Genomic DNA, 11,826 nt, shown 5'->3' with positions numbered 1-11,826 from the left:
TGGCTGTAAATGTGCAGTACCACATTGTAAATATTTTATTTACTGTAAATGTCTAGTATTTTACTCTAAAACACAATGTATTCGCTATAATTTGACAGTACTTTACTGTAAATGTTTTCAATAACAAACTGCCACTCTATACTTGTTTACTGTAAACATGATTTGTTGTTATTTGCTGTGAATATACACTACATTACTGTAAATATGTTGGGTGTAAATGTAAAGTTTACAGTTGTTCAGTCTGTGCTGTCAGTGATCACAGAGACAGGAGGAGGCTCGAGTGAGGGGATTTGAAGAGTTAACTGTTAGAGCTCTCTTTTGGGAGTAGATGATGTAAACCCTAAACCATGTGACACTTTTAATAAATAATAGCGCACACATGCGAAACAAAAACACACACGGACACACACACGCGCACGCACACACATAGAGAGAGAGAGAGAGAGAGAGAGAGAGAGAGAGAGAGAGAGAGAGAGAGACGGAGCATCACGGATCACGGACAGGTTCAGAGACACGCGCGTGAGTGCAAAGCGAGCGCGCGTGCTTACCGGTGGAGGATGTGTCGCCTGATGCGGGCGGAGATGACCGCTGCCGCGCGCCCGCCGGGACTCGCTCTATGCGCGCGGGCGTGTTCCGCGCGCTGTCTCGCGCTCCGCTTGCGCAGAATCGGCGACGAGATGGAGGCGGCGCGGGCGGCGCGCGGCAACAAAAGCGCCGCGAGGTGCGGCGTCTGGCTCGGCGGCGCGCGCGTCATCCGCGCGGCGGCCCCGGTCACGGGGCTCGTGCTACTGCTACTCGCGGCGAAGCGACATCTGTAGGCGACCCGAGCGACACGGGCTGCAACAGGTGAGCGCGCGACACAGGTAAGCCTTCCTGCACGGGGTAGGAAGGGGGAGGGGGGGGGGGTGTTAATGGAGAGAGGAGGACAAAAAAAAAAAAATGAAAGAAGTGAAAAAGAGAAAGATAAACAGCGCCACGACTCCAGTCTCGGAGAATCTCACCGTCCACTCTTTTATAAAGCATCGGCGTTAGTTTTGTCCTTTTATTTTTACCTCGTCTGGAGGAAGAAAAAAAATCGATTCGTTTCTTGAGTGTGTTTGTGAGGATAAACAAAATATGACGTCATTTGGAAAGAATACTGTTCGGCCTGTGAACTTCAGACGTGAGCACGAATGTGAGAAAAGAAAGAAAGAAAGAAAGAAAGAAAGAAAGAAAGAAAGAAAGAAAGAAAGAAAGAAAGAAAGAAAGAAAGAAAGAGGGAAAATGGAAAGAAAGAAAGAAAGAAAGAAAGAAAGAAAGAAAGAAAGGAAGAAAGAAAGAAAGAAAGAAAGAGGGAAAATGGAAAGAAAGAAAGAAAGAAAGAAAGAAAGAAAGAAAGAAAGAAAGAAAGAAAGAAAGAAAGAAAGAAAAACAGTAAGAGGGGAAAATGGAAAGAAAGAAAGAAAGAAAGAAAGAAAGAAAGAAAGAAAGAAAGAAAGAAAGAAAGAAAGAAAGGAAGAAAAACAGTAAGAGGGGAAAATGGAAAGAAAGAAAGAAAGAAAGACAGTAAGAGGGAAAATGGAAAGAAAGAAAGAAAGAAAGAAAGAAAGAAAGAAAGAAAGAAAGAAAGAAAGAAAGAAAGAAAGAAAGAAAGAAAAACAGTAAGAGGGGAAAATGGAGAGAAAGAAAGAAAGAAAGAAAGAAAGAAAGAAAGAAAGAAAGAAAGAAAGAAAGAAAGAAAGAAAGAAAGACAGTAAGAGGGAAAATGGAAAGAAAGAGGGAAAATGGAAAGAAAGAAAGAAAGAAAGAAAGAAAGAAAGAAAGAAAGAAAGAAAGAAAGAAAGAAAGAAAGAAAGAAAGAAAGAAAAAAAGAAATATAAAAAGAAAGAAAGAAAGAAAGAAAGAAAGAAAGAAAGAAAGAAAGAAAGAAAGAAAGAGGGAAAATGGAAAGAAAGAAAGAAAGAAAGAAAGAAAGAAAGAAAGAAAGAAAGAAAGAAAGAAAGAAAGAAAGAAAGAAAGAAAGAAAGAAAGAAAGAAACTGTAATCAAAGAAAGAAAATGAAACAAAAGAAAGAAACAAATAAAATTAAAGATTAAAGGAAAAAAATAAGAAATTAAATTACAAAGAAAAAAGTAATTACAAAGAAAAAAGTAAAAGAAAGAAAGAAAAGGAATAAAAAAGTAAGAATCAGGTGAAGTGATTAAATAAATAAGTATAATATTGAATTGTAGAAGTAGAACTAAATGCATTCTAAATGAGATGCAATAATTTAATTGTAGAAATGTAAACTAATGTAATTAAACACATTTAAAAGTAATGTACAAGGAGAAATAAATACGAGAATCTAAAAATGGGAAAACAAAAACAAATGTAATGTAAAAAGAAAAGTTGTGAAGATTTGCACACATGCAGAGAAGGTCAAATACATTTTTTTTACAGAAACAGAAATGTAGGTGTGAAAAAAAAGAAATGCAACAGGTACAAAAAAAGTTTAAACAAATAATAATAAAAAAAGAATTATATAAAGTTATCAAATAAAAATAAATCATTCTAAAGTACTAACGTATAAACAATATGGGCAGCATAAATAATAAAGTGTGTATATATATATATATATTATAGTATTTATAAGATTCATTGTACAATAAATGTTTGTGGACACGTGACCGTAAGATGCTTTTTTGAACATGCCAAATCCACATTTAATCCCCATTCCCTGAAGTACCGTCCTCCACTCTTCTCAGAAGATGTTCCACTAGATTCTAAAGTGTTCTTGTGGAGCTTCGTGGTACTGATGTAGGTGAGGTAAATAAGCCAGGAGTCCATATAGCAGGACATCTTCCACTCTTCCCCATGTAAAGCACATCTAGATCTACCTTCAACTTTGGTGAAGAACCACATATGGCTGGAGAAAGTAGATGTTTTTGGTGCACTTTTGTTTTATGTAACAGTGTAAAGTAAAAGTATTTTCAGATTGTTATTGATTAAAAGCTTCTCTGCTGTGCTGCAGGTCGGATCGAGATGTGAGGAGAGGTGAGGAGAGAGACGTGGAGGTGGAGGTGAAGATTGCAGGCAGTCCTCGTCCCTGGATTTGTTTTTGTTTTGTCCTCGTGTACATACTGGTGTTTTTGGTGAAGTGTATTTTTTGGTCATACCATCACATCCACACGTCCATCTCCTCCCAGTCTCCCCCTCTCGGACGAGCGCCGAAGCCTCCGGCGTGCACCAGCTGTGAAATGATGTCATTCGATTGTTTTTGCTACGGAGGCGTTCAGGTCAGACGTAGTCAAAACGACCACCGGGTCTCCGGGGACGCCGAGAACACGCCGATGAGGTCACTGTCCCCTGTCTCACTGTCCCCTGGTGCTGGAGGGGGAAAAAAGTCACCGTCGCCACAGTCGGAGTGTGAAGACTTTAAAACTGATTTCTATTTATTGCTGGAAATAATTTATCCGAAACTTTATCAATTCCCAAACGTATCCGTGACGAGTCTTCAGAGGACGAGCGCTTTACCAAAACCCCCTCTGCATATTGCACTGGAACTCAACTAATAATAATCACAATCATTATAATTATAATAATTATAATAATAATAATAAGCTACAGATTAGGCAGCAGTTTTATATTCTTTCTTTCTTAATTTTCTTTCTTCCTTCGTTCCTTCCTCTCTTTATTCTCACATGCTTTCTTTCCATTTCTTTCTATTTATTTGCCTTATTTTTTTCCATTTTCTTTTTTCTTCTTCCTTTCTTTTTTTCTTTGATTTTCTCTTTTTTAATTTTTGTACTTTCTTTTCTTTCTATCCACATACCTTTTTTCTTTCCATTTTCCTTTCTTTCTTTTCTTTCTTTCTTTCTTTCTTTCTTTCTTTCTTTCTTTCTTTCTTTCTTTCTTTCTTTCTTTCTTTCTTTCTTTCTCTTTCTTTTAATTTTAATTTTACTTTTTTTCTTTCTTTCCTTCAGTTTTCTATTTTTTCATTTTTATACTTTCTTTTTTTATCTTTCTATACATTTTCCTTTTTTCTTTCTATTCACATACCTTCTTGCTTTCTATTTTTTTCTTCTTTCTTTCCTTCTTTCTTTCTTTCTTTTTTTCTTTCTTTCTTTCTTTCTTTCTTTCTTTCTTTCTTTCTTTCTTTCTTTCTTTCTTTCTTTCAATTTATTTTTTCTTCTTTCTTTCTTTCCTTTAATTTTCTCTTTTTTTCATTTTCATACATTCTTTTAATTTCTTTATTTCTATACATTTTCTATCCATATACCGTCTTTCTTTTTATTTTCTTCTTCTTTTCCTTCTTTTTTTCTTTCTTTCTTTTTTCTGTCCTCCAGTTTTTTTTTTTTTTTTTTCGTACTTTTTTCTTTTTATTTCTTTCTTTCTTTTCCCTTTTCCTTTTTTTCTTTCTATCCACATACCTTCTGCCTTTCTTCCCATTTTCTTTCATTCTTATAATTGAAACTCTGATTTCACGGCATATTTCCTTTTTTTAATCAATTTATACATTAATGTTAGAGCTGATGTGTTTTCTTTTCTTTTTTTTTTTCCTTTTCTTGTTTGTTTCTTCGTTAGATTTCTTTTCCGCTCCGATTCTCTTTGTTACGCTGTAGATTCGTACACTTTGCGTGTCAGGGTTGTATTTTTTATTTACACTCGGTACTTCTAAAGTGAGACAAATCTTTTCTAGAGCTTTTTATAAAGGGCTTTGACCGGACGGTTGCTTGCAGTGTTAATGCAGAATCTAAAAAAAAAAAAGCCTAATATCAACCTAATGTTTACATAAAAGCTACAATCTTTTCTACACACCGGATGATGAACGTAGCTCACGTTACTGTGTTTTTATTCCACTGAACTCTGCTATTTTAATATTGTGATTTTTTTTCTGTGATTTCTGACAATAAAAAGCTTTGGAAGGGAGCGAAAGGGAAGCACACGACTGGTTTGCTTTCGTTATTTTGTTACTGAAAGTCACTTTTATTTGAGTAAAAATGAACACAGTCAATACATTGTCATGCGTTTGAATATTATTGAACAGATTCAGCTTTTTAGGGGATAAACAGGAACATTTCTTCTAAGACGCTCTTTTATATCAGGAATAAGTGCTGATGCAGCGGAAACAGAGCAACTTTTAATCCGATCGATGAAAAAAAAAAAAAGAGAGAGAGAGATAGAGAGGAAGTCCAGGCTGTGAGATGGGACTCTGGGATTCTCTGGGGGTTTCAGGAAGCGATCAGAAATCCAGCCGTTTTCACTCCGACAGCCTGGAATATGATTTTCTACCAGTGTGAAGACAAATCTTATCATATTAAACTCGTCTGAAATAATCATACTGTCAGTATCTAGGGACCTTCAAGAAGAGTGTATCAGCACATCTGGATCAGTAGATCTGGAAGTGTGCAGATGTGGTGCCGTCCTTCCAGCTGCGTGGCGTTTCCACGACGACCGCTCGGCACAGGGGGCACGTCCGTTCCCGGTCGAACCACAGACACAGACAGTCTTCACAGAACACATGCTGAAGAACAAACAAAAACCACGAATTGGAGAGTTTTCCCGGATTTACACACGTCTCAGGGAAACATTGTGTAAAACATACCATAATACCATAACTGAAACCGATGCGATTCACATCATCACGCATACGATATGATACGATACGATACGTTTAACCGCTGTTACGATACAGCGTGACCCGATTACAATCGACTTCAATGCAATATGAATCAATGGCAAAAAATATGGTGCTGTTCAATTCAACATGTTACGATAGTTCACTTTTATTTCTTTAGTTCAAACGACAGCAAATGAACAATTGCCTTTGTAGTGCAAAAAATAAAAATAAAAATGAAAAAGATGAAATAAAACCAGATGTTCTTTTCCTGTTCTGTCTCCAATAGATGCAGCTCTACCTCTGCCATGTTAATCTATATTCTATGTGACTCTCAGGACGCTCGAGAAACAGAAAGAAAAATCTATCTACATATTAAAATACTGGTCCTAAATTCTTGGTCACTTTCTATACAATAAAAATATAATACTACTTTAATATAATAATATTATATTATTATAATAATAACTAATAATAATTATACAGTAATTCCCCACTTTACCGCGTTTGGAATCTGGCGCCCCCTTTGGTTTATCGCGGAATTTCATTTGCCACATTAATAAGTTTGGCTGATTTTCCGGGTCTCTCGAGGATAGCACGATAGACCAAAACACTTATAGGGAATTGTTTCTATGAAGTTTTAGGTTGCAATTCTTTTATAAAAATATAATTATTTATTATAAAATGAATTAAAATGTTAATACAGTACAGAAAGTAAAGTATAACGTATCTTTAACTCTTTTTTGACGTCATAGGGCACTTCAACCAATAAACAAGCAGAGGAACTACTTATTGGCTACTCACAAAGTCCTTTCTTTACTTAGATATAAAAAAAATAGTAATTCTGAATCACAAATGTTTAGTGATTCAGAATTACTAAACATTTGTTTTACTGATGCGCTAAATCTCAAATCAGCACCAAAATCTGCCATGATGCACACATCCGGCATTTAAAACCGTCCGTGTGGAAACAGCAAAAGTTCCATTTGGTGTCCTGGTCATTTAAAACACAGTAATTGCTTTAAAACATTTACAAGTACATTTAGTTTTCATGCTCTATGTTGAGTTTCACTAATTATAAACATACTTTTGCATCAATATTTGTCCATGCGCATGTTGATTAGAGTATTAAAATTATTCATTTAAATTTCTTATATCCCTTCCATTTTCCTTCTTTCTTTGTTTCCATTTTTCTTCTTTCTTTGTTTCCATTTTACTTCTTTCTTTGTTTCCATTTTACTTCTTTGTCTTCCATTGTATCTTTCCATTTTCCTTCTTTGTTTTTAAGTTGTTTCTTTCTTTTATTATTCTCTCATTTCCTTCCTTATGTTCTTTCTTTCCTTCCTTTTTTTTCTTTTTTTTAACTTTCTTTCTTTCTTTCTTTCTTTCTTTCTTTCTTTCTTTCTTTCTTTCTTTCTTTCTTTCTTTCTTTCTTTCTTTCTTTCTTTCTTTCTTTCTTTCTTTCCATTTGCCTTCTTTCTTTCTTTCTTTTCATTTTCCTTCTTACTGTCTTTCCTTATTTCTTCCCACTTACTTTTTTTCTTCCCACTTTCTTTCTTTCTTTCTTTCTTTCTTTCTTTCTTTCTTTCTTTCTTTCTTTCTTTCTTTCTTTCTTTCTTTCTTCCAACTTGTATCAATGCACATTTTTTTAATCGATGCATCACATCAGTTACTTTTATAGCGACGCCTCCATCTTACTATCTCTAAGATACTATGTACTGCACGGCTCTTACCTGACAGAGAAGAGCGACTGGCTCTCTGAAATCAGCCTGGCAGATTGCACACACATCTCCTGCCTCACTGCACTGCTGCGTGCTGGCCCTAATACCGTAACTCTGTTACACACACACACACACACACACACACACACACACACACACACACACACGGTTATTCATGAACCAAGATGTACAATTCATCCGAGTCCGTGTGCACATTTTATTATTAATTGATATTATAGGAAAATAATCAATAAGTGATATTGAGACAGCTGGAAGCATAGTGCTGATATTGTTCACACCAATGCTAATTAATTACCTATAAAGGTATGTCCTGAAAGAAAAAAATAAAGGGAGGAAAATAAGTCTGGTTTTATGCCACGCCCACTCCATGTTTCAATCTGAATATGGATGTGAATATCAGAAGCACTGAACAGATACAACATCGATAGTAAAACTGTTAAAAGTTTGGAAACACCTCATCTAGATAACATGTTCATTTAATGGTTAAAAGTCCAGTATATATATATATGTGCAGATGTTAGACTTTATTTTCATTGAAAAATTCTCTCTTAGCCTGAATGACAGCTTTACACACTCTTGGCACCTGGACAGTTTCTTTCCCCAAACATTCAGCTGAAACACGTTGCCATTCCTTTTGTATCACCTGCCAAAACATGTTCTTCACTAGTTGGAGATTTCTTTATTGTGATCGAGTTCATCCCAGAGCAGTTCAATAGGATTTAGGTGCAGTGACTGGGCAGGTGGTTCCATGATAGAAACACTCCAGCTGACTGTTTGTTCTCTGACTAACACTTACAGAGATATCACATACGAATCGTCTCATCGTCTTGTTGTGCGGTGAAGTCGGTTCCAATTGGCTGCAGTCCAATAGGAATTGCATGGTGTTGAAGGATGGAATGGTTGCCATGTTGGTTCCTTTCACCCGGAATAAATATCCAATCTTCTCTCCTCCGAAACAACCCTAAACCATTAAGCGTTCCACCTCCATGTTTACTCTGCGTGGGGGGGGATTGTGTAATTCTTGTGTTTTTTTAATAATATTTTTTATAATATATAAATATTGTAATAATTGTATTTATAAACTGAGGGAAAAATATGTCTGTTAAAATACAGTTGGTCTACATACAGAAAATGGGGTTATGTATGCAATTCCTGGAATGCTATGGAATATTGTAGTACATAATACTTGTAATAAATATAGAACAAAGACAAACCTGTGAGCTACAAAGCACCAGGAAGGCTTTCCGAATTCCTGATATTCGTCCACACAGGTCAAACGACTGGAACGAAATGAAAACAGATAGAAGTATGATGGTAAATGCACAGTCCATAGCTCTTCATTTTTCGATTTGCTCGACAAGCTCCAATATAAGTAACAGGAGACACGTATTCGGTGTATTATAAAAGTGTAATTTCCAGGTTATGACTCCTACAGTTGTGTGCGAATTCCTGTGAAACATCTGGACTTTCAGGGAAAAATCTGTCCGAGTGTGAAATAGGAACTCAACAATCATTTAAGGGATAAAATGGCAACACAAAACACAAGGCTCCGTACCTTGCACAGGCTGTATATAATAATCAACACTGCACCAAGGAAGTAGCTGCTGGATGGATCCTCGCCCATGATGTACTTGTACCACATCTGGATGGGCACCAGAGCGCGAAAGAGCTGACTGAACTCTTCAATAAGCAGATAGAGCTTTCCCTGTCAACACACACACACACACACACACACACACACACACACACACACACACACACACACACACACACACAGATTACAACCCAAAATAGCATGTGTTACACTCCAGATAATATGTAATGCTTTAATTACCATCAAATATATACATATGTATATGGGGGGTTTGTGCCTTGATTGTGACCTCTATAACATAAAATAACACACCTGCTGGCCACTATATTCCAAGAACCCTTACAGAATAACCCATTGTTCATCTAAATCTCAGGAATGAATGACCAGAAGAGATCCAAGATCCAACAAAGTCTAAAAATCGCTGCACGGAAACACAATTGTGCATCCCAAAAAAAATCATTTTTCACATTTTATTCCAGCCAAAGCAGCCTAAAAAAAACCAAACAAAAAAAAAAAACAGATGTTTTAAGCATGTTTCCAAAGACAAAGAATTTCAAGTAACTCCAAACTTAGTGCCAAAAATAAGTAAATAAATAAATAAATAAAGAAGCAGGTTTGGTTCCAGCAAAGCCCTGATAGCAGATCCATGGTTTCCCTCAACCCACCCGCAGTGAAAAGCAATAACAGCATTGTCGTTAGTGTGAAACTGCCATCTTGATCTTCTCCCCTCTTTGTAAACATTATCATAAGCAGAAATAACTGCAGGCACCTGTGCCCAAACACGGTAGGAAGTGCCAGCACTGTCAGACTGCAAGCTGTCCCTGTCCAAAAAAAAAAAAAAAAAAACAGAGCGAAAGAGAAAAAGCAAACTGTTCCATTGAATTGTATTTGCCCATTTGTTTCCTGTAGGAACCCCTGACTCCCGAGTGCTTTCAAAGAGCCAGAGGGTGGAAGAAAAAAAGCTTAACCTAAAGCCGAAAATCTGGCAAGACACCAGCGCGCGGCGGTCTTCTGGCATGATGTGTAATTTCGCCACACTGCAAAGAAAACTGGCAGGAACACACTACAGCTGCTACCCAATTAAGAGCAAGGCTAGTAGATCAACCCTTCAGCCAATTATGGACCCTCAAACCCTGAAAGTGTATGAGAACAATCCTGAAAAGAACAAAACTTCTAGTGATACATTTAAAAAAATCCACATCAGTACATTTTGGACCAATTGAATTTCAATTTTCAAACCTAAAAAAGCCTTTGAGTTGTTAATACGTCTATAACTCCATATAAAATTTGCAAATAGTCTACCAACAAGTGGAGATGAGGATCGGATTGGGCTTAATTTCATGGGTGAACGCTTGGCAACAATTCTCACTACAATCTATCTCTTAGGTACTGTGGCCGAAAAGTGCAAAACAAATTATGGAACAAAAACAAATTAATAAATCAGAAAACAATTGAACAAATCAGAAAAACTAAATAACAAATCAGAAAACAAATAAACAAATTCAAAAAATAAAATAACAAATGAGAAAACAAATGAACAAAAAAAATTAAAAAATCAGAAAACAAAATAAACAAATCAGAAACCAAAAGGACAAATAAAAAAATACAAAAATCAGAAAACAAAATAACAAATCAGAAAAACTAAATAACAAATCAGAAAACGAATTATCAGAAAACAAATAGACTAATACAAAAAAAAAAATCCGAAAACAAATTAGAATACAAATGAGCAAATCCAAAAACACAATGACAATTCAAACAAACCAGACAAAACGTAGATATAGTTTGTGAATAAAATACTTCCCACTCATTGGACGAGACATCTGTCATTCAAGATATACAGGAAATTGATATACAGAAAATTGTCTATTCTTGTAAATCCTATAACATTGTTTCCTGAAGTTCTGTGTTTACTTTAAATACCTTTTTCTCCCAATAGTGCAAACTATTTTCATTACACGATATATTACATTACATTTATGTAAATTTTTACACACCCGCCGATTTAAATTTTTTTTCTGCTGCTGCAGCCTGTTGTACTTCCTGTGTATCTTGAATATTAATTTGTTTTCTGATTTGTTCATTTGTTTTCGTTTGTGTTTATTTGTTTGCGGATTTGTTCATTTCTAGTTTTAACGTTTTCCTCTTGTCAAATTCATGGTGTACCCCTGCCACATTCACCATATAAGTTGAATGACACATAAAAATAATAAATTTGGTGTGAAAACTATAATTGATTAATCTGTTATAGATTGCACGTATGATGCAATCTAGCTATCGATATCGGTAAAATCCGGTCAACATAAATACAAACAAAATTTTGGTCAACCTCTAATAACAGCCACGTAATAGCTGATTAGGCATTTATGTTACAAATGTCACTTGTTTGTTTATTTCTTTTAAAAATTTAGCCATTGTTATTTTTTGTCAACGTGTCAAAGCTTACAAATGAAACTGTTTAAATGAAAATCATTTAACTGGGATCACTGGGAAAAGACATAAATTACTAAAAGTCCTGCATGCTCAGTTTTTGGTGAAGAACTTTGCCGAGATGGATGCGAGGGAATCGATTCTGATCATCCATCCCAAGTGAGACCAAAAAAAAAAATACAAAATTGTTCGACCACCAAACAAGCAGCTCCGGCACCGACTCCAGCTCCGTATGCATAATGACTGCTTGGATTTTCTCTGACAGCAATTAATCACCCTCGTTGGACGCGTGTTAGATACCCGCCAGGGTCCTGCGACCTGCTCACGCAGGCAATTTATCTTAGCCAGAGTTTCATGCAAACTGTTTTTCTCTTCACACTGACGTATTGAAACTGGACTTCCGCCAGGGAGGGGAAAATCAGCGCCAGGGATGCGTTTCGGCTCACTTCCGACTCGAACAGCTACGCTTCTGTTCTAATATTAAT

The 11,826-nt window shown here is 36.0% G+C and overlaps 2 protein-coding genes across 2 annotated transcripts in view; one reads left to right on the top strand and one right to left on the bottom strand.

The window, feature by feature from the left end:
• Positions 1-321: 321 nt before the first annotated feature.
• Positions 322-3,698, top strand: LOC310718564 (uncharacterized protein). Its single transcript, XM_083527473.1, has 2 exons — positions 322-846; positions 2,990-3,698. Exons 1-2 carry the CDS (start codon positions 617-619, stop codon positions 3,528-3,530), a joined length of 771 nt encoding a protein of 256 aa, XP_083383599.1. The 5' UTR covers positions 322-616; the 3' UTR covers positions 3,531-3,698.
• A 1,225-nt stretch (positions 3,699-4,923) lies between these two features.
• The window catches only part of rnft2 (ring finger protein, transmembrane 2), a 19,829-nt gene continuing 12,926 nt past the window's right edge, over positions 4,924-11,826 (bottom strand). Inside the window, exons 8-11 of the mRNA XM_083527420.1 lie at positions 8,873-9,022; positions 8,532-8,597; positions 7,309-7,410; positions 4,924-5,482 (exon numbers count right to left, since the gene is read on the bottom strand). Of these exons, the coding sequence (XP_083383546.1) occupies positions 5,348-5,482; positions 7,309-7,410; positions 8,532-8,597; positions 8,873-9,022 (453 nt within the window). The 3' untranslated portion in view covers positions 4,924-5,347. The remainder of the gene's footprint in view (positions 5,483-7,308; positions 7,411-8,531; positions 8,598-8,872; positions 9,023-11,826) is intronic.

Source organism: Silurus aristotelis, assembly GCF_946808225.1.
Source record: "Silurus aristotelis genome assembly, chromosome: 23".
NCBI classification, from domain to species: Eukaryota; Metazoa; Chordata; class Actinopteri; order Siluriformes; family Siluridae; genus Silurus; species Silurus aristotelis.
The sequence above is the reverse complement of the archived record's forward strand: the minus strand, read 5'-3'. Positions and strand labels throughout refer to the sequence as shown.

Excerpts from the sequence above, each read along its gene's own strand:
- LOC310718564 (XM_083527473.1), top strand. The coding sequence starts at position 617 with ATGCGCGCGGGCGTGTTCCGCGCGCTGTCTCGCGCTCCGCTTGCGCAG. Across the intron at positions 847-2,989 it reads AGCGACACGGGCTGCAACAG|GTCGGATCGAGATGTGAGGA; the intron begins GTGAGCGCGCGA and ends GCTGTGCTGCAG.